The sequence below is a fragment of the Pelobates fuscus genome, chromosome 2 (assembly GCF_036172605.1).
Source record: "Pelobates fuscus isolate aPelFus1 chromosome 2, aPelFus1.pri, whole genome shotgun sequence".
NCBI classification, from domain to species: Eukaryota; Metazoa; Chordata; class Amphibia; order Anura; family Pelobatidae; genus Pelobates; species Pelobates fuscus.
Window position 1 is genome coordinate 212,740,326 of NC_086318.1, and position 23,755 is coordinate 212,764,080.

The 23,755-nt window shown below is 41.2% G+C and overlaps 1 protein-coding gene across 10 annotated transcripts in view; it reads right to left on the reverse strand.

Annotated features, from left to right (window-relative positions):
• Nucleotides 1-23,755, reverse strand: part of LAMA2 (laminin subunit alpha 2) — a 767,184-nt gene that overhangs the window by 512,342 nt on the left and 231,087 nt on the right. For all 10 annotated transcript variants that reach the window (XM_063443147.1, XM_063443149.1, XM_063443146.1 and 7 more), the window contains exon 5: nucleotides 10,203-10,382. In XM_063443147.1, coding sequence (XP_063299217.1) covers nucleotides 10,203-10,382 — 180 coding nt within the window. The remainder of the gene's footprint in view (nucleotides 1-10,202; nucleotides 10,383-23,755) is intronic.

Genomic DNA, 23,755 nt, shown 5'->3' on the forward strand with positions numbered 1-23,755 from the left:
GTACCACAGCTCTACCATAACCCGTAACTCCTCAATTTTGGTATACCAAAGGGTCAGCGGTGGGGCCGTGCCCTTTTTCCAGTAAAAGAGTATTATATGCTTTCTGATGTTAAGGATGCGAATGGTCAGAGAGCGTTTGTATCGGGTTGTGGGGGATGTTGTGTGGTATAGAAGATAGTGGCTGGCTGGAAGGTGGGCATGTTATCCGTGAAGAGGGCACTATGGAGGCTATTTTTTTCCAGAACGGGCATTTGATCAAGCATTCCCACCATATGTGTAAGAAGGATCCCACTTCCCTCCCGCACCTCCAGCAAAGACCATCAGTATCCGTAGGTATTCTCTGCAGGCATTCTGGTGTCAAGTACCATTGTGTGAGAACCTTATAGGCTGTTTCCTGGGTTTTCCTAGCTATTGAGCAATGGTGCACCAGGTCGCATATCTTATGCCATTGGTTCTCCGTGAGTGTTTCCCCGATGGTCGTTTCTCATTTGGACATGAAAGGGGGTGGGGGAGTCCCTGCTATTGTTGTATCATAGAATATAAGCAGGAGACACTATGGGGCATGGGGCATGGGGCTCGGTTCCTGACATAGTTGTTCAAATGGTGTGAGGTCTCTGTAGATATCAGGGCTTTGTGGTATCGTGGTGACATAGTTCTTGATTTGAGTGTATCTGAAGTCAGCCATGAAGGAGTGGGTAGGTATGCCAATGAGTGTTTGCAGGGGCAGGATTTTCCCATTAGCAGTAATGTCTCGGATTTGGGGTATTTCTTGTGGAAGTATGCGGTGAAGGTTTCCGGGTCTTATCCCCAGCTCAAAGTCTGGGTTGTACATCAAGGACAAAAGTGGGGATGGGAAAGAGGACAGACATAATTTCCTCGCTTGTAATTGCCATATAGACATAGTGGCTGTAATAAATGGTTGTTGGGAAACCAGTCACCTGCTTACAGCGGTATCAAGTCATAGCAGGGCAGAGAGTGGCCTGTCTGCTGTCAGAATTATAGTTTATTCAGCACGCAGAAATGTGTCACACCTAGGATTAAGGGTAACATCTAACTGGACCTTAGAATGGCCGGACTTAACATACCTAAGAATAGTCAATATACTAGCCAAGGTCAGGGAGACAGAATGGGACACAGCGATAAGGGAAAGCCAATAATCAAGGATACCAGAAGTCAGGGAAGTCAAAATAAAGCCACAGTCAATAACCAGAAACACACAATCAGGAACGGATAACCATCTAAGGGAAACCACGACAGTGCAATTAGGAAAAGTAAAAATGAGTTTAAATAAGCCTCCTTTAGATCCGATTGGCCATAACTGGCCTTTGACCCCAGAACGTGCATGCGTGTCTTTTGCATGACGTCACACGCACGTTGACGTAGTCATTACCATGACCACGGTCGTGGGCCTATAAAATGGCGTGGATCCGCAGTGGCTGGCATCCATCAACTTGTTGCAGGAGTCAGATATACTGGCACAAGGCTGCTTTGCAGATATCACAAGGTGAGGATGAATATGTGACACCTGCTTGATGAGCTTTGATGGCCTTCCAGGGTTTATGTACCCCTTCCTAAGCCCATACTAAGGTCCGTTGCATATGGCATGCCAAATAGTATAGTTTGATATCTGGAGCGGCCAGATCCCCTGCTGTTTTGGGAAGTGTAAGATGTGTGTATTTGAGTCTGGGTTTAGTGCCCTTCCAGATGAAATTAATGATGAGGGTGCGAATTGATGTAAAAAATGTGGATTGGTAATGTTTGAAACAAATAGAGTACCTGGGGTAGGATGTTCATTTTGGTTATGGCCACCCTACCGAACCACGAAAAGTGGGGCATAGCCCTTTCTGTTAAGTTATTACGTATAACCCCTAACATTGGGATAAAGTTGGTTTGGTATAGTTTGGTCAAGTCAGCCGTAAGCCTCACTCCCAGGTATTTAATAACGGTGTCCTGACATTGAAAGGGGAAGCTTTGTCGGATCTGGTCTGCCCTCCCCTGAGGGGTGCCGATATTGCGGATAGAGGATTTGGTGTAATTGATCTTTAGGTTTGAGATTTGGCCATATCTCTTAAACTCTGCCATGATATTTAGGAGAGAGATTTCTGGTTAAGTGACAAAGAAGAGCATATCATCTGCATACACTGCGACTTTGTGATGGTCTGCCCCAACCACTACCCCCATAATATCCGGGTTGTGCTTAATGGTTCGAGTATTAAGCATTAGCGCGACATACGTTGTGGAGCGTTTTTTATTTATCATTCTTGCAAGCAGCTTGCCGCATTTATCTCCATCCGCGTGGAAAAATTATTTTGTGTGTTGAAGAGCTCTGGAATATGATTGTCACAGGACCTGTGATAATTCCTTGCACGCTATTGTGAGCTCTCTCAAGAGTGTCCCGTCTAGTGTTCGTTTTCGCACATGCATCAGGTTCCCTATTTTGTCTGTTAATTCTCAGATCGTGTGTTCCCTTGCCTTTTTAATAGCGGAGCTTTGAGAGATAAGGATTCCCTGTATTACACTCTTGTGTGCCTCCCAGGTCAGGAGGGGAGATGTATCTTGTGGTGGGTTTTCGGTGAAATAGTTCCTCAGAGCTCCTTGGGCCTCTTGGGTCATCTGTGCGTTAGAGAGAAGGTTTTTGTGGAGCCGCCATGTAGTAGTCTTAGGTTTATATAGCGGTGATGTTAGTTGTATCATGAGTGGCGCATGGTAAGACTACTGGAAGAGTCCAGTAGTCTGGGCAGGTAGAAGTATGGGAGGAAGAAATAGTCTATGCATGTGTAACAATCGTTCAGGGTCAAGTAGAACGTATAGTCCTTATCTGTTAGATGGATCACCCTCCAGCTGTCCATAAGCCTGTACTGATGTAAGAGTTTGCAGAGTTTGAGCAGTGTGATGCCTCTAGAGGCATCCATTGTAGGTTATATGGCAATATTAAAGTCTCCCCTGAGAACCAGACAACCTGTCATAAAGTCTTGCGGAGCTTGAAGCGTAGCCCGGAGTAATTTGTCCTGTCGTGTATTTGGGGCATAAATGTTGGCAAATGTGTCGTTTTCATCTAGGATTCTGCCCCTAAGGAAAACATATCGGCCCATGCGATCTGTCATGGTAGAGTCCGCCACAAAAGGTACGGATTTGTGTATTACAATAGCCGTCCACTTGGATTTCCTGTTTGGGTTGTGGCTATACAATACCTGATTATATGTGTGATTGTAGAGTTTCGGTGCTGCATCAAGTGTGAAGTAAGTTTCTTGGAAGTAGGCTACGTGTGCTCTAGCCTTCTGGAAGATCTTGCAGTGTCCAGAGGCCCTATGTGCCGGCAGGCAAAGTTTGTGCATGGGGAGAGGGGTAGCATCCGGGTCATTTTGCAGCCTAGTGTCAGTCGTTAAAGAGGAGAAATACGTCTATTCATGTGGGTGTGAAGTGGTCTAGGCCAGGCATGACGGGGGGGAATTTATGCCCGTTAGCAGGCGGTACCTGGGGGCCTGGTGGCTTATTGGCATCCCCAACAAGTGCGTTGTGGCAGCACCAGTCTTGGGTATGGGTTTCTGGTAAGATTGTATAGGTCCAGCGGATCTGGTCATCTCATATTTCTAGTGGGCAGTTCGAGCTCTTTTCCCAGCTCTATGTAGTTGCTAAGGGTGCGGACCAGGAGCGGGCCTGGTGTGTTTACCATAAGTCCCGTGGGCATCTGCCACCTGTACCGGATCTTCTGTGCTATCAGCACTCTTGTTAGTGGTTTCAGGGCTCTTCTGTAGTTCAGAGTAGCTGGTGACAGGTCCAGAAAGAGTTGCGGACATCAAGCCCTAAAAAGCACTTTGAGAAATGCCCCTGACCTGACTGCTCCTAATCCGAATAAACATTTTTTTATCCAAACAGATGCCTCCATGTTTGGATTGGTGGCAGTCCTGAGCCAGGTCGGGGATGATGGCGGAAAACACCCTGTAGCACCCCGGGAGGTGAGCTACGCCACCATCGAAAAGGATTTCTTGGCACTCAAGAAGCAGCAGCCCTACATCTATGGGCAGCAATTCACACTACTCACAGATCCCAACCCGTTAGTGTGGCTTAACCAGATCGCTGGGTACAAGTAATTCATGAGTACTTCCCTGAGTGGCCGCCCTTTCATATAGATGAATGTCAACCAAAGGGAGCATTTATACCCCGAAGGGGAGACGCTTTCCTTGCAGGTTTCAGCACCAGAGCCTTGCGAACAGAGAGTGGCTGTGGAAAGTGCCCAGGTGGGGACACCTGAGGTTGGTGGGGACACTTTTTGGGCACTGGCTACTTTGGCAGGCTGTTCTGTGTCTGGAAGACAAAGGAACAGTTTATTTTCCCATGCCTTGGGATGAAGACCCCCTGACCAATGGGGTGGGAGACTCTTTGTATGTGTGGCAGGCTTTCTGTACCTGGGAGACAAAGGGACAACGACCCCCTTTCCTGCGGTTTGGCTCTCAGGTTCAGAGGCTCCAGGGATATGACCCCCGTTGGTTTGAGAGGGAAACCCCTTGCACGGGGACATGCATAAAAGCCGAGTATGGCTCAACAAAATTGTGTTGTACCTCCAGAACTGTGTGTCGTCCAGTTACTAAGGGAAAATGGGTCTTGTTATACTCTAAAGTGGTTCCTGAGTGGCTGAAGGAACGTAATAGCGGAGGTAGCCGGTCAGGTCCGCTACACTTACAATGTAGTACTAAGACTGCCTCTAGTGGCTGTCTACCAGACAGGCACTATAGGTGCTTCCTGGATTCTAATGGAGTCAGACTCCTTTGAACCATGCTGGACGTCTTTACACTGTGCATGAGGACATCCAGCATCAGTGAATCTGAATTGTGACATTTAGGCTGATTCGGACTCAATTTCTTCCTCAGTTTAGCTATTTCACCCCACAACATATTTTTTTTTCAATTCATCACAAATCACTTTTTAATAAACACACCCTCATGTCTGTTTTAGCAACATAGTTCATTACAAAAAAATACTTTTGGAAAATTGTAATAATAAAACCTAAAACAAAACATTCAGAAACGGAAATTAAAAGAAAACTGGCAACCAAGAAAAAAAAAAAAAGGAAGATAAAAATAAATGAAGTGTGATGACCCTTTTAGATATGAGTTTAGCAAATTTGAAAGCAGTATCAATAAATTCCATCACTAATGTAGGCCAGTAAACCTCTGTTCAGACTGATTTATAACTGTTTATTCTACTTGCCCTTTGTTTGCTCCTCATTCCCTGCACTGGAAACTGTGACAAATTCACAGGGCTTCCAGCAAGACAGAACTGTAATCACGAAGTTAAATGCCCTAGGTATCATCCAAATGATCATCAGCATTTGCTCTCTCAGTGATGGATCTTTATGAAAAACTATAATGTCTTCTGATATTCACTCACATTTACAAAATGGCTTCTGGAATACTGTGGAAAATTGTATCTATAGTTACAATTTTCTTTAAATGTTTTCTTCCATTGAACACTGTTAGGTGAATCTTTTGTTGGCATTTTATATTAGCTGAGGTGAAAGTTTATATAAAAATTGCAAACAAAGCTATTGATTATTTTCTTTTATGTGCAAATTATGCTATTAGTAGAAAAGTAACACTTTTGCGTCACAGCCTGTATTAGTTTATCTCAAAAGTATAAAGCAATTTTTACATTTTTGCTACATGTTTGTTCCACCATATGTCATTTATATTTTTTTAACTTTGGCTATATTTAACATATAGCCAAAGAAAATAGCATCAACATGAAATCACTCATTTAAATTAATTTACCAGGGAAACAGGTATGTGTAGAGAGGGGGCAGGTGTTTGTAGAAGGGGGCAGGGGTTTGTAGAGGGGTACAGGGGTTTGTAGCGGGGTAAGGGGTTTGTAGAGGGGGGCAGAAAGGAGTCAGGGTTTTTTCTAGAGAGTGGGGCAAAGGTTTTGTGGTGAGGAGCAGGAGTATGTAGAGAGAGGGGACAGGGGTTTGCAGAGAGGGTGGGCAGGGGTGTACAGAAAGGGGGCAGGGGTTTGTGTAGAGGGGTGCAAGGGTGCATGGGGGCAAAGGCTGTTTTAGAGATGGGGCAATAGCTTTGTAGAGGGGCGCAGGTCTTTATTTAAACATGGTTAAAAATGGCAGCTCGACATTTCAGCCCTCTTCTAGGACTTTCATCAGGAACCTGATAGTTCCTGATGAAAGTCCTGATGAAAGGTTAAGATAAGGTTAATATAAGATAAGATAAGATAAGATAAGGAAGTCTAAATTAAACAAACAATAAAGAAAGTTTAAACAATAGATATCTCTTTTCATTAAATGTTTAGGAAGGCTGTGCAATTCACATGCAGGGAGGTGTGACTAGGGCAGTATAAACAAAGTAATTTAACTCATAAATAGCAAATAATTGACTGCATGGGCATGGTCTATACACCAATACCACTGCATTAAGGTAAAGTTGTTTTAGTGCCTATAGTATCCCTTTAACCCATTAAGGATGGAGACTTACCTGCTCTTTAAGGATGTGGACTTAACTGTTCGCTGGTGATCCTCCGCTGGCAACCACGATCGGGGGACTTGCCTGGCATCCCGGGCAGTACCCCTGCATCAGATCCGGCCCTCCTGGGCCATGTGATCGCAAGGCCCTTGCAAGGACCTGACGATCATATGGACAGAATAGCTAGGATAGTCATAAACACTGGCCAAAATTGGCATTGAAATTAGTTTTTTGCGTTTTTCACACACAAACAAATATTAACGCTATCTTTGGCCAGTGTTTGTGACAAAGTGGCTACTACAAAAGACTGGACATACCCTATTTGCAATACCTTGGGTTGTCTGCTATTGCAAATGGTATGCCATCATGGGGGTAATTCTCATTCCTGGGCTACCATACGGTTTCAAAGGCAACATAACCAATCTGGCGAATTTCAATGTGAAAAAAAAACAGAAAAATTTAACATGCTATATTTGACCCTGTAACTTCCCAAAACACTATAAAACCTGAACATAGGGCGTACTTAATATGAACGAGGTGAATTACGGTTGAACAGACATATAGTCAAATTCCAAGTTTTGTTTACGTTTTATTTTGATCAAAACGAGTACATTTGGCTCAGTCCTTAAGGGGTTAATTACACAATGGAATACATGATGGCAGCATTATAAACACATATACGTGCATATACATCACTAATATACATTGCTCACAAAACTCAGCCTTATCTATATTTTCTTTATTACTTGAATCATGTCACTAATAACCTTTTCTCCATTTTTTTTTCAGACTTTTACATTTTTAGTTTCTATTAGGGCACTGTTATGTCAGGAAATGATTCCACATAAAACAGAACCTTGACTAATTACTATATATTTTCTGATCTCTGTTGTCCTTGACATCCACTCATGTCTTGACCATTCTGCCTGTATGTTCATCTTGTCAAGCTCAGTCACGTTAAAGGCTGGCATACACAATTTGAAACATTAAATCTTAATATTTCTCCTTTGATTTAATATGAAAGGCTACTTTTTATGTATAAACCTGAGTCAACATTTTAATACACTACAGTCTTCAGTACTTGCATCAGACAAATTCAGCAGTTATTCTTTAAAATAATAGCACTTTTTTCACTTCTAAGTCAGTAACATAACTAAAAAAAATCTTTATTTTATCCTGTCGCTATTGGTATAACTGAAAATGTCAGCAAAAATATGCACTTTTTCTATTCATCAGCTTATTACTAAAGGTGTATAAGTATAATTATGTCAACAAATGTATATACAAGTGCATGTGGAATTTACACTTTTCTACTCTGCATATCAAGTCTCTACATGTTGACATAGTAAAAGGCTGTTTGTTTTATATTATTTGTTTTAATAGTTTTATTAAGGTATATATATATATGTGGTGTATGCCTATTTGTATTGGACTATGGTTCTCCCACACTTTGACATTATCCAAGATGGTGAACCGGTGATGATACGTTATGATACTGGTAGTGACAAGGATGAAGGATTACTGAATGTGGAGTCTGTAGAGAAATGAAACAACTTACAAAAATTAGGCGAGGGACTTAATTGGGAGGACGTAATGTTTACACTTATGATTTATATAATACACTATGAAGTTTTTTCTTGGTTTTCTTGTGTTTTTAAAGACTTGCCAATTTCTGTGGAAATTCTCTAATGGGTGGTAACTATTATTCCTGTGTGCTCTACCAGCTTTTTATTGTTTTATTATTTTAATTGGATTGAGGTAGAGGGTGACACAGCTCTGGGTGAATTTTTATCTGCACCGTGTTGGATTAGGCACCAGTTTACCCCTATAGTATGTTTGTGTGTATTGTTAGATAAGATAAGTATGCCATCACAATCTGCTTTCCTGCTCCCTGGTCAGAAGGAATTTAGGGAGTAGTAAACCACTGTAGGGAAAGCATAAGAGGAGGTAATCTGGATGTAAGGCAAATTTTAGTAGAAACCATGATATTGGGATTGTTAAATATCATGAACAGAGGTTAGTTTTTTGCAAACCTATAATGCATTTAATAGCATACGTGAAGGGGGTAGCAGAGTGTATGGGTATGTAATTAGTAAGGTTGCACCTGTGTGTATACTTGTGAGAATTGGAACACTGTTAAGATTTGAGTAGATGTCACCAACAGGTGTGTGCAGCTCATAAGATGCATATCTAATTTACAATTTAGGCATATGGGCAAACATCAGTGTGTACAGCTCATAACGGTGAATGCCATCTGTCACTCATGAAACATAGAAGTCTAGATTGAAAAAAGATTCTGGTCCTTCATGTTCAACCTTATGCACATTTATTTCTGTGGTTTGTCCAAACAAAGATGTCATACTCAATTTGTAGCTATTTCAGATTGTACCACAAGGTAGGATAAAATCATTCTCTTCCTTCTAAATGGTAGTCAGATGTCTCCTTAAATCAGCCAACTGTGAACCTATGGCTTTTTTAGCACTGAATAATCTATTTTTTTCCCAAAACCAGTGTCCAAGCATATTTTAAAGATCTCCACAGATTTAAGATCCACATTTTTTTTCATTCTTGCACCTACTCTCATTGCTAATGTAGGTGCAATCTTTTCTCTGAGTCTTAAAATATATTTTCTAGTTTTACGTACAGTCATGTCAATGAACAGTCTGTAAGGTAATAAGGCTGTATTTTTTGTACATCCCACTTTATCTTTCCAGAAAAATGTCTCATGGACCTATTAATTGAGTGGTGAGCATATCGAATGTGAATTCAACAAATTCTATAATACAAATACAATAAGGTTAAGTTTGAATGAATAAAGCTAATTAGATAAGTTCAATAAATAAAAATTGGAAATTTGTTAGACAAGGACACAAGATAAGTTATTTGTCAGTATTCCATTTCTACTCCCTAGTTTTCTGATTTCTTTAGTCTGGTGCAGTACCTCATAGTACCACTACCATGCTGTGGTGCTGTTGCAGGCGACTGCATCCAGACTGAAGAGATCTGACTCTGTCCAACCTGGCCTTACCTTGTTAATTATTTCATCTAGCCTTGCCCCATTTTTAGTTGCCAGCTAACTAGTTTTGTTAAAGGTGTGGACCCATTTTCCTGCTAGATGGCTCCTGGGGACCTTGCTCCCTGTATCCTAATCCTGAAGGCCTTGATCACTGTATTCTGTTAATGGAGGCCTTGTTCCCTGTAAGACTTGCCAATTTCTGTGGAAATTCTCTTTTGGGTGGTAACTATTATTCCTGTGTGCTCTACCACCTTTTTATTGTTTTATTATTTTAATTGGATTGAGGTAGAGGAATAATAGTTACCTCCCAGCATCCAGAAGGCCTGTGTCCCCGAAACCTATCTCTTTCCTTGTATCAATTTTCCATGTTTTCCTTTTTTGCATTTTTTTTTATCCATTTGTGTTCTTGTAACTAATTTATGTTTACATTGTTGCGTATTGTGGTTTCTTTGCATATTGGGTTCCAAGTAATGGTGGTTGCTGCTGGCACCCTTTCCCAACAAACACTTCACATTATTAATTATATAATATAGTAAACATAAAAATAGCTTTTGTCTTATATGTAACATTATCTTATATTTCATTTTCATAGAGGGATTTTGACCAGCAATATGAAAAGTATTCAAACCCACATTATACCAGAATAACATTTTGAGAATAGATTGAAAGTATTCAATTATGATATATATTAAAAGTAAAAAAAAAAAAAAAAAAATTACCCTTCTTGAAACAATGGGGTCAAGGTCTCCTGGATCATTCTCAGCTAGCATCATTAAATCAGCATTAAGAGTTCGAATCCGCTGTAATCTCAGTCGAATGTAGCGGGCTAAAGTAAAATTAAGAAGAATCTCAGAGGGGTCCTCAGCACTTGGTCTTCCGGTAATAAGGGAAGTATGGATCTAGGAACACATGAAAGAGAAAAAAAATTAATAACAACTCTATATAAATACATTTTATTCTGCATGTTGTTTATTTAATTTGTCATACTGCATTATATATTAAAGTATATTGTAAAAATATCAAACTATGATAATTGTCCCTTGATTGTGGTTAGTTTATGAGAAGACATATCACCTGGCTATTACGAAGTCCTGCAAGTAATTAAAGGGATACTATAGTCACCTGAACAACTTCAGCTTAATGAGGTTGTTTAGGTGTGAACTATAGCTCCCTGCAGCCTTTCTCATGCAAACACTGTACTTTTTCCCTCTGTTGGTTACCTTTTTTCACTTGATCTCTGAATCAAATAGAATAAAAATGTGCCTACCAGTGTACCGCAAAATACATATATAGTATTTATTAGACTTATGAACTGTGGAAAAGTCCAGTTCTCCCTAATCACTTCATACTAAAAACTACTCCAGTAGTCAGTCTGTCTGTCTGTCTGTCTATCAATCATCTTTCTTTCTGTCTGTCTATTGTTTTAATCTATCTCTAGGGTTAACAGAAAAGCTACAAATTATCTGCACATGGTTGAAAATGGCAAACAAATTAAGAACAATGAAAACAACATTAATAAATGAAATTGAGCTTTTAAAAAAACTCTGTTATATTACTAATTACTGTTTAATGGATCCATTTAAACCCATTATACTTCTTCATCTGTTTCAATATCTCATTAGGTGCTATGTATGTGAATACACGGTTAAAATGTACTCATATCAGAGCAGGGGGATGGCACACCTTCTAGACTGTTCCATGTTACTTCAGTCTGTTCCATTAATGTTCAAAATAATAATTTTACTTCTTATGGCTCAAACAACACATTTAACTGATGTCCGAGCAGTTCAATAAATTAGTGGTAACATCAGGAGTCTGCTCCTTGGGTATTGTTAATGAGTACAGATCTTCTTTTAATGCCATGCTTTAAATGTCTGGTGAAATGTCATGAGCTGCGCTTGTCACACGCTTCCTAACTCCTTCATTCCCTTAAGAGTTTAGGGAAATGTCAGCCTAATGAACTGTTTAGCAAATATTGTTGTGTCAATGACAACTATACCCTTCAGCTGAGTTCTTAATGGGACCTCTGTTCAACATTATTACTATACTTGCTTATGTCACCTTCTTATTCCAGTAGCTTTTGAAATGACAAATTGCAATAGCTTTCAGCTCTATAGCCGTACAGTGTTAAAAATGACTCCATCTGCTCTTCCCATATGAAACAGGATAGAGTGGATAACATTTTCATATCAGTTCTCTACAAACAACATTATCTAAAAAAAATGCAGACTCTATATTACAAAATGTATTCTATCAAAGATTTACCTATTGAAATAGTGATCCTGCAATATTTTACCACCAATTGTGCTACTGTACGGTACATCTAAAGAGATATAAAGCCATCTTCAGTTTATTAAGCAATTTTGAATGAAAATCAACTGAGGTTGAGTCAATCAAAATATAGTAAACAGTAACTAGTCTCATATGCCCTTAACCCCTTATAAGGGACCACGAAAAAAAAGTCTGGATATACCCCATTTTGTCAACGTTTGCAAATGGTATGCCATGATGGGGGTAATTCCCATTCCTGGGCTGCCATACGGACTGAAAGGCAACATAAGCCTAGGAAACCGATCTGTCAAATTTAACCCTGTAACTTTCCAAAACATCATGAAACCTGTACATTGGGGGCATCATTGCACTTGTGGGACATTTCAGCATGCAAATATGTTTGTATTATTGCAGTAAAAGCTAACAGTATTATGACATTCACAGTTAAATGCCATGCAGAACTTGGAAAATAAAAATTCCTTATTTCTCACAAGTTTTTAGTGATGTTAAATTTCTGTTCTGTTTATAAATATTTGATGTGAAATGAATTCCGTATGTCTTCGGAACAAAATTATATATAATATACTTGGGTATGCATAATTACCTTAGTATGAAAAAGGTAAATTATGGTTGAACAGACATATAGCTCAAATTATACGTTTTGTTTTGATCGGAACTTGTACAATTGCCTCCGTCCTTAACAACTCAAGGACAGAGGCAATTGTACACGTTCTAATCAAAACAAAACCTGGAATTTGTGCTGGAGGAAAGTACACTCTTCAAATCTGCAGGCCTTGAAAACCTTAGTTACAAACAGTGAAAGATTTGCTACAAAATATTTAGACTGTACTGCTAATTAATTATACTGGTGGGCATACACGTTGCCTAATAACCTTTCTCTTACTAGACAGAAAGTTTATTCAGTTTAACAATTTGATTATACTGATTAAATGGATATATATATATACACACACATATAATTATATTTATATACTAGTAATAACACTAATATATATTATTTATAGTATTATTACTATATAACATTATTTTTTTCAGAATTATCATTCCAAACAGTTTTATCATTCCATTATCATTCCAGTGTAAGATATTGTAGAATACCAAGGACATCCAATATCAAAGTACACAATGAAAAGGAAAGTTTCCATTTGTAAGAAATAAAAAAAAAGTAAAGAGGTCAATACTGATTCACAGGACCACGTATTTAACATAAAAAAAAATAATAGCCATATACTAAAAGGTACAAAATAGCCAAAAGACCTCTGAAGAAGTGAAACGCGTAAAAAAACGTTTTAAGTATAGTTGAGTTGGCTCAAATTTTATTTAATTGCTTTTAATTTATTACTTGTTTGATAGTGTTTCTACTACATTGAGTGTTTAACTGTCTATATAAGGGTACAATCCCACAGAGCGAGCAAGAAAAATAATTTGTTTTAATAATAGTCACACATTAAAGGACATTTTGTATTACACATAGATTATTATAAAAGTGAAAGACAAAAGAGCACAATGCTGAATAACACTCTAAATAACGAAAATTAAAAATGTCAAGGGTGAGACTGAGGCAAGTGAAACAGATTACATTGGGCAATTTATCAAGGTATATTGACAGATGCTATTCAGAGTGCAATGTGCTACAAGTTAACATACATTCTATTGGCTTCCATGGTGATTGCTCCTCCTGTGCATATGAAGTCTTGATTTTCAGCAATCCATGTTAGTGCATTGTAGTAGTTATGGTGCCTTGACACACCCCAATGGCTAAAGTTTAACCATTTTAGAACAGTTTGACTTCTTACATGATGTCTATTTCGCTTTGCTCCCCACCTCCACAACTTCAGCCAGATACCATGTGTTTCTCAGCAGGAGCAGCGCTAGATTACCCAAATGTTCCTGCTCTGCCATGTGCCCAAATTTGATGTAAATTCTGGGCCACTCCCTTAAACTTCCACCCTACCATTGTTGTTATGTGTAGGGTAGTTACAGGCAATACGCCATCCTGACACTGCTTTCTGCAGTTTCTTCCTACCAAGAGCTTGTAATGGGCAGGGCATGTAAAATGTCCCCTATTTCTCCCTACTCACTAGGAATCTTCAGCTTCTGTGTCCTGGACTAGGTAGGCTTAAAATCTCCTCCTTTCTATCTTAACATAATCCCTTGTCTCACATAATTCCAATCCCTTCCTCCTTGTCTTCCTGTCCATTCAATCACTCTTTTTCGCACCACTCCAATTACACCCAGCAATCCCTATATTACCATAACACTCCAATCTCTCCTTTTCTGTACTCCAATTCATCCCTCCCTTCCTATTCTGCCACTGCTCTCAGCAATTCCTGTCATCTTATTGCTCTATTCCCTCTCTCCCTTCCTCTCCTCCTATCACTCCAATCTCTTTCTCCTTTACTTCTCATCACTCTAATGCATCCCTCTCTTATTGTCCTTGTTGTATTCCTACCCCATGCCCTCTCCCCCATCCATGCTTACATGATGTCAGTGCCAATGCCCCTAGGTGCTAGGTTGTGCTCTGCCGTTAGACGATGGGGGGAGCCTAATGGGCATGCACAGCGAGTGCCGCACACACAGTAGGCCTTCCCCATAGGAAAGCACCGAGTCAATGCTTTCCAGTGGGGTTTTTCTTGACACAGGATGTCCTCATGTAAAGTCAAACTCAGTGAAACAGCAGGAAGCACCTGTCTGGTAAACTTCTAGAGTAGTTTCTCTAAAACTGCAATGTTGTAATTTGCAGCGCTCTGAGGGACACCGCACCCAGACCACTTTAACCCTTTAAGGACCAAACATCTGGAATGAAAGGGATCATGACATGTCACACATGTCATGTGTCCTTAAGGGGTTAAAAAATATGAAGTGGTATGGGTGCCTATAGTGTCCCTTTAAAAAACTTAGCAGCAGACACAAAATCACCTAGATCAGATGAAGCTAACAGGTCCATATAATGAGATTAATGAAAGAGGTGAATTACGGTTGGACAGACATATAGCCCAAATGCCAGGTTTTGTTTACATTTTGTTTCATTCACAACGTGTACATTTGGCTCCGTCCTTAAGGGGTTAAGAATGTTATTTTTCTCTGGTAAACATTTATCATGCAAGATAAAAAAAAAATAGAACAATCTCTACAGCAAAAATAAATATATATTGTATCACTCTGCTTTTTTTTTTTTACTTTTAACATGATTTACTAGTTCAAGCCAGGTCATTTTTTTACTCTATTTTTATCAGTACCGCTAGGCTAGCTTCTATAAATGATATAATGGAATGTAGGGTAAGATTGCTAAAATATTGCATTCTAGTTTTGTTTTATATAAAATATGTCTCTTTTATTGTTATAGATGATAGTGATAGTTAATTTACCATATAATTGAGCAATTCTGTTCTCTTCAAGGAATTGATTTTTATCAATATTGATTAATACTTTTTGACCACTGCTAGAGATACATTTTTATGTGGACTTTTTGTTGTATCAATGTATACAATGTCTGTGTAGAACTCTCGCCATTTTAATACTTGCAATCAATTTTAAGACAGCTTCTTGAGGACATTTTAAAACACAGTAATAATAATAAAAAAGTTACAGTAAAACCCTGTATCTCCCTCTAGCTAGATACAGCAAGAAAAGCACAACCAGGTCACCTTACTAGAGCCTAATGCTTTTACATTTGACAATGTGTTGTGGTAAAGTTGTTACATACAGGTGATACTCGAAAAATTAGAATATCGTGCAAAAGTTCATGTATTTCAGTAATGCAACGTAAAAGGGGAAACTAATATATGAGAGACGCATTACATGCAAAGCAAGATAGTTCAAGCCGTGATTTGTCATACGTGCGATGATTATGGCTTACAGCTCATGAAAACCCCAAATCCACAATCTCAGTAAATTAGAATATTGTGAAAAGGTGCAATATTCTAGGCTCACAGTGTCCAACTCTAATCAGCTAAGTAAGTCATAACATCTGAAAAGGGTTTCTGAGCCTTTACATGGTCTCTCAGTAGGACGTCTGGTTCAGTAGGAATCACAATCATGGGGAAGACTGCTGCCCTGACAGTTGTGCAGAAAACCATCATTGACACCCTCCATAAGGAGGGAAAGCCTCAAAAGATAATTGCGAAGGAAGTTGGATGGTCCCAAAATGCTGTATCAAAGCACATTAATAGAAAGTTATGTGGAAGGGAAAAGTGTGGAAGAAAAAGGTGCACAAGCAGCAGGGATGACTGCAGCCTGGAGAGGATTGTCAGGAAAAGCCCATTCAAAAGTGTTGGGGACTTTCACAAGGAGTGGACTGAGGCTGGAGTCATGTCATCTGCTGGTGCTGGTCCACTGTCAGGGCCGGACTGGCCCACCGGGATACCGGGAAATTTCCCCTGTGGGCCGCGGCACTTGGGGGCTACGGAGCTCTAATTCTGAGGGAGTCATCCGGCGGCGGCCCTGGCCGCAATTAGGTGTTGCCGGGTGCCCGTCCGTTGGCACACTCTGAGGGGGCCGGCCGCATTCAATAGTGGTAGTGAGTGTGCCGGTCTGGCGGCACACTTACTGACAGTGGCGTATGTACCGCGGTCGCAGGGGTCGCAGCTGCGACCAGGCCCGGCACTCCAGGGGGCCCGGCCGCCCCGCGACCCCCCGCGACCGGGTAGCAGCTGCCACGCTTTGCGGCACCGGCCCGTGCGGCAAAACGCCGGGGCCACATGTTAAGGGGTCCATCGTGTGGCCCATGCTGTCAGGGCCACCCGATGGACATGGATTGTAAGGGGGCCCGGTCTGCGCTGGACGCTTTAAGAGCGCGACCGGGCCCCCTGTGATGAAATCATCACTGCTGGGAGGAAGTGACCGCACGTCACTCCTCTCAGCATACTGAGAGCCCGCGCGGGAGGAAACAGAAAGGAGGAGGGAGTCAGAGTGGGAACTCTGACTCCCATCAGGCTGAGCCACCACTGGACCCCAGGGAAAGTCACACATGGTAGGAAACATTTTGTGTATTTGTGTCTCTGTATGTCTTTGTGTCTGTGTGTATGTATGTCTGTGTCTCTGTATGTGTGTATGTCTGTGTCTCTGTATCTCTGTATGTATGTATGTGTGTCTGTGTCTCTGTATGTGTGTATGTATGTGTCTCTGTATGTGTGTATGTATGTATGTGTGTCTGTGTCTCTGTATGTGTGTATGTCTGTGTCTCTGTATGTGTGTATGTATGTGTGTGTCTGTGGCTCTGTGTGTGTATCTGTATGTATGTCTGTGTATGTATGTTTGTGTCTGTGTCTCTGTATGTGTGTCTGTCTCTGTATGTGTGTATGTATGTGTGTCTGTCTCTGTGTGTGTGTGTGTGTGTATCCGTATGTATGTCTGTGTCTCTGTGTGTGTGTGTATCCATATGTATGTCTGTGTCTATGTGTGTATGTATGTCTCTGTCTTTGTCTCTGTATGTGTGTGTGTGTGTATCTGTATGTCTGTTTGTGTCTCTGTATGATTGTGTGTCTGTGTCTCTGTATGTGTGTGTATGTCTCTGTATGTGTGTGTATCTGTATGTCTGCCTGTGTATGTATGTGTGTGTCTGTGTCTCTGCATGTATGTGTGTGTCTGTGTCTCTGTATGTGTCTGTGTGTGTCTCTGTATGTATGTGTCTGCGTGTGTGTCTCTGTATGTATGTGCCTGCATGTGTGTATGTATGTATGTATGTGTCTGTCGGGGTTGTGTGTATGTGTTTGTGTCTGTATGTATGTGTCGGGGGGGGGGCACAGTCAGGGGGGAGAGGGTCAGGGTAGGGGGGGCACGGATCAGTTTCGCACCAGGGCCCCATGAAGTGTGTGTACGCCACTGCTTACTGATACTGACAGCCGTGCAGCTGTCAGTAAGCATTGGAGGAATGAGGATGGGGCAGAGCTAACTACCATGCTCCCATGCGGTTCCCACAATTCCCAGCACAGCCACATCATAGAGTAGTGATTACTCTATGATGTGTCCATGCAGGGAATTGTGGGAACCGCATGGGAGCATGATGGAGAGAGAGAGAAAACATCACATTGCTGTCCCTGCCGTTCCAGATCTGATTTCAGACAAGGTCAGTCTCAGTGGGTGAAGTAGAGAAATAGTGGGAGGTGGAGAAGAGAGACACAGGGGGGAGAGTGAGACAGAGGGCTTGTAGGGGAGATAGAGGGGGGAGAGAGAGACAGAAGGGGAGTGAGGGAGAAAAAGGGGAAAGAGAGAGACACAGGAGGAAGGGAGGGAAAGAGACAGAGGATGGGGAGAAAGACAGAGGAGGGAGAGTGAGAAAGAGGTGTAAGAGAGAGACACAGGGGGAGGGGGGACAGAGACACAGGGGAGAGTGAGACTGCGGGGTAGTGGGGGAGAAAGAGGGGTAAGAGAGAGACATAGGAGGAAGGGAGAGAAAGAGACAGAGGAGGAAGAAAGAGAGGCAGGGGGAGGGGGGAGAAAGAGATGGAGGAGAAAGAGACAGAGGAGGAAGCGAGAGAGGCAGGTGGAGGGGGAAGAAAGAGACAGATGGGGAAAGAGGCACACAAGGGTCTGCGGGAAGAAAGAGGCAGACAAAGGGACTGGGGGAAGGCAAAGAGACACACAGAAGGTTTGCTGAGGGACAAAGAGACATACAAAAGATTTGTAGGGGACAAATTGACATACAAAAGGTTTGTGGGGGCAAAGCTGGGCTGGGGGAAAAATATGCACACAGAGGGACTGGGGGAAACAAAGAGACACACAGAAGGTTTGCTGGGGGGACATAGACACACACAAAAGGCGATGGGGAAGAGACATACAGAGGGCTGGAGAAGAGTAAAAAGAGACACACAGGATGGGATGACGTAAAAGACACACAAGGGAGTTGAAAGACACATAAGGGGGGTTGTAAGAGACAAAGGAGAAAAATTGGAGACAAGATACACTAAACGAGTTTAAAAAAATGAAGAGAGGGAATAAGTAACACAAGAAACCAAGCGAAGATGCATTTTTTGTGTGTGTGTTTGGGGGTGATGCATTTTCGCCTGTGCTGGCGCGGCACATTGTTGGGCTGGTATAGAATTTTTTTCCAGGGCTGCTTTTAGTTCCCAGTCCGGCCCTGTCCACTGTACAAAAACTGTAAAAAATGTTAAAGGTTTTCTTTTTTTTTTTTTTACAATTTGTAAACTTTGCAAAACCGCTGTCAGCCCCTCCTGCAAAACCCTTGTCCTGCCCCTTCAACAAATCCTGTACTGCCCCGTCTACAAAACCCTGCAACCCCCTTCCACAAATCCCCTGCTTATCCCCCCTTATAAAGACTTCTGTCCCAATACAAAACCTCTGCCTCCTTCTACAAAATCCCTGCAGCCCCACACACTCAGTTACAGACAGACAGTCACGCACTCAGTTACAGACACACAGTCACACACTCAGTTACAGGCAGACAGTCACACGCACACAGTAACACATGCAGTCACAGACAGTCATGCACACAGTCACAGGCAGACAGTCACACACACATACACACACACACAGTTACAGGCAGACAGTCTCACTCACACACACACACACACACACAGACACACAGTTACAGGCATACAGTTACACACAGACAGTCTCACACACACACATACACACAGTTACAGGCATACAGTTACACACATACACACACACAGTTACAGGCATACAGTTACACACAGAAAGTCTCACACACACACACACATACACACACAGTTAAACACAGACGGTCTCACACACACACATACATACACACATACACACACACACAGTCACAGGCATACAGTTACACACAGACAGTCTCACACACACACACACACACATACACACAGTTACAGGCATACAGTTACACACAGACAGTCTCACACACACACACAGCCACACAGTCACACACACACAGTCATAGTCACACACACATACACACACACACAGTTACAGGCATACAGTTACACACAGACACACAGACACACAGTCACACACACACACACACAGACACACAGTCACACACACACACACACAGACACACAGTCACACACACACACATACACACACAGTCACACACACAGACACACACACAGTCACACACACTCTTACTTACAGACAGTGGGCTGGAGGAGGACTGGATTCCCTGAAGCCTGTGGGAACGCATGGATTCCATCTTGCTGCACCTCCTAACAGCAGCGGGTAAGGGCCATATTAAGCCCCGCCCCCTCAGATTTTGCTTACTCCCGCCCTCTTTTCCTCCGTGCGGCCAGTTTAGCAGCTGTTTGCTTGTGTGAGCTGTTCTGGCCGCACGGCAGCCTTACTAACATGGGGCACAGTGCGGCCACAGCTCACACAGCCCCCTCCAGCTCCCAGACCAAGCTCATGGCACCCTTCACCCTGGTGGCACCCGGGGCGGACCGCCCCCTCCGCCCCCCCTTAGTACGCCACTGTTTGCATGTAATGCATCTATCTCATATATTAGTTTCCCCTTGTACGTTGCATTGCTGAAATAAATGAACTTTTGCACGATATTCACATTTTTCGAGTATTACCTGTACTTCCTTTAAATAAAGCATGTTGCTGTACTGTTCTGTACAGATGGTGGAGAATTGTAAAACCACATAGTGCATGTGTAGTTTTGTATATGTTAAATCCCCAGTAAAGACAAAAGGAAATTGGGAGCACAATCAGAACATGCGTTTTGCAGAAATGGTGCTGCCGTAGTGGCCAAATTTCATACATAATACAGATTAAGGAACACCTCACACATAAAAATGCATTTTTATATTGTTTAAGGCAACTTAAAGGCACTTTATAGTCACAGGTACAACTACAACTTAATGTAGTTGTTCTGGTGAATATAATTGTTCCCTTCAGGCTTTTTCATGCAAACACTGCCTTTTCAGAGAAAAGTAGGCAGCACTTCCGCTCAGTGTCTCCATGCTCTGCATGGAGACGCTGAATTTTCCCCACAGAGATACATTGATTCAAGGTGATTGGTCAAAACGCTTTAGTGTTACTTTAAAATCGCCTGTCTCAGCAAAGACATATGGGGATTCAGTTACATCATATGACCATATAGTGTTAAGCCCTCCAATTCGTCACAGAGCCTTAATATCCATGGGTCCTACACTAATTCCAATGTGGGAGAATAATTAAATAGTGCTAGTGCTAAATAAGATAAAGAGTATTTCAATAATTTGATGTAAGAGCATATGTTAATTCCCCAAGCCAAAGCAAAGTCATAAATTGTAATAACTCCCTGGATCTCTTTTCCTACATTTCTTAAAATTATATCTGTAAAGAAATGTCAGAAGAAAGATCCATGAAGCTGATAAAAAGGAGACATTTAAAATAATTAAAGGTTTACTCCACACACCATGTCCACTTCAGAAATTTGAAACACTGCAAATATGGAATTTAACTCCTTTGATGCTTGAGGTGCAACTCCCCCTTTGGCAGCGTCTTTTGGTGTCATTAGCCAATAATAAGACTTAATTACCTAATATACATTCTGCGCATATTACCATGCATAACATGCATTCATTTGTTCAGAGTTGTAGGCTGACACTCTTAACCAACGAATGGCCGGTGAGATTCTCATCTGGCTTCTTCAGCCCTGCAGAAGCTGGATACATGTCACTGGCCGTAGAGGACCCACTGTGTCTTGGGAGAGGGCAGGTAAAAAATCAAAAAGTTGCAAAATGGTTCGTCCCATTACAGGGAATGGAGCCATGGTAATTCTGGCATAATAGCCACTATAGCAGGCTTTTCTGATAATTATTTTTGTGTTCAGCACTGTTAGAAATTTTTGTTTTGTTAAAATATTACCATCTCTCCTGGCTCATATTTCCACCTGACAGTAGATGAACAAATGAATGCATTTTATGCATAGTAATATGTGGGCTTTAAAGTTAACTTTTGGGTGAAGTGTGCTAAATAAAAAAAAAAAAAACTCTCTCTCCCTCTCTCTCTCTCGCAAATGTATGCAATCCCTTGAATTACATCCACGTACAGTCAATCATTTTCAGTGATATTCTGGGTTCTGGCTGAGGCTGCTGGGAGTTGATGTAATCGGATGTATTGAGATAGTGAGGCAACTACTTGCTGAACAGCTTTTTGTGAAATATAACTCCAATCAACCTTATTCTGTGGTTGGCTGAGCCTGACATCAATTTTAACCCATAATAACTTTATATAGCAAGTCATTATTTTAACTGATACATAAAAATGAATTCTTAAAACGGCACTTGATCTAATGCAGTGTGGAATGTTTTATACACATTCCTAATTCTCAATAAAATCACCCATCTTTACAAGAAGACGTTTTCTTTCTCTGGAGCTTTGTTCTTGCTGCTTCTCTTTGAGGAATTTTGATTAGAAATTCCCCAGCACTAACAAGAAAGTAAGTATCTAGGGCTTGGGAACTATGTGTTAAAATGTTAGTAAATCATTAGTTATACATATTGAAATATGCATTTTCCATTGAATATATTTACAAAGCTATAGTGAGATAATAAAGCACCATATATATGTAAGACTTTGAAAGGGTTTTTTTTCGGTATATTTACATGCACAAAAAGTTCTATTTATATTCTCATGTTTCTGTGTGACTTTATTGGAAACAGTTTTTGCATAGGGATATGCTTTATGTTAAAAAACAAAATAAAATATGACCACTGTCAACTTACTGACTACTTTAAAGGAGCACTATAGAGTCAGGAACACAAGCATTTATTCCCAACCCTATAGTGTTAAAACCACCATCTAGTTCCCCCTGGGACCTCTTGCCCTCCCCGGAAATATAGTAAAATCTTACATGTATTCAAGTCTGCAGCTGCTGCCTCTGACCCTGATCTGCCTGTTTACAGCTGACATCATCAGACGTGATTCTGTGAGCCAATCAAAATACTTTCCCATAGGATTGGCTGAGTTTGTCAAGGAGGCAGATCGGGGCAGAGTCAGCACAAGGCAAAAACAGCTCTGGCCAATCAGCATCTCATCATAGCGATGAATTAAATCAATGCAGCTCTATAGGGATTAGCTAAGTGTCTGCATGCAGAGGGTGGAGACACTGAATGTTAGTGATGCTCACTGTGCAGCACTGCCCCGGGAAGCACCTCTAGCAGCCATCTGAGGAGTGGCCAGTGGAGTTATCACTAGGTAGTAATGTAAACACTGCATTTTCTATGAAAATACAGTGTTTATGGTAAAAAGCCTGAAGGATATTATTATACTCACCAGAACAAATATAATATGCTGTAGTAGATCTGATGACAATAATGTCCGTTTAATTTATAAACTGTTCTTTATGCCTTACTATAAGTTGTGATAAATTCAAGAACATGATCACTCTGCATATCATGGGTGAGAATCATTAGGCAAATGTTCTTATGCACTAAGATAAGGATGCTTGCAAGGATGTTTAAAAAGTAGATTAGTGATGCTCACTGTGCAGCACTGCCCCAGGAAGCACCTCTAACAGCCACCTGAGGAGTGGCCAGTGGAGTTATCACTAGGTTGTAATGTAAACACTGCATTTTTTTCTGTCGTGCAACTCCAGCAATTCCTTGACAGCTGGGGCTCTTCCATTTACTCATGTCTGCAGGTTTGTATTTAGCACTAAGCAGTTTTTGTGTGCTTCAATGTAAACTGTTTTTTTGTATGGAATATGTTTGGATGTGGTGTTGGCATTTGAATGTGAGCATGTATTTATGTGTAGTGTTGGTTTTTGAATGCAGGGGTGTGTATACATATAATGTTGGTGTTTAACACAGACGTGTATTTGTATGTAGTGCTGAAGCTTGAATGCAGGGGTGTATTTGTGTGTAGTGTTAGTGTGTGAATGTTGAGATGTATGCACATATACACACACAAACGCACACGCAGATATACACACATGAAGACACACAGATATACACACAACCTGACACATAGATAAACAACCTGATATACATTCAGATACACAGACACACATACTAATAACATACAGATACACCAAAACACACAAAGACAACAT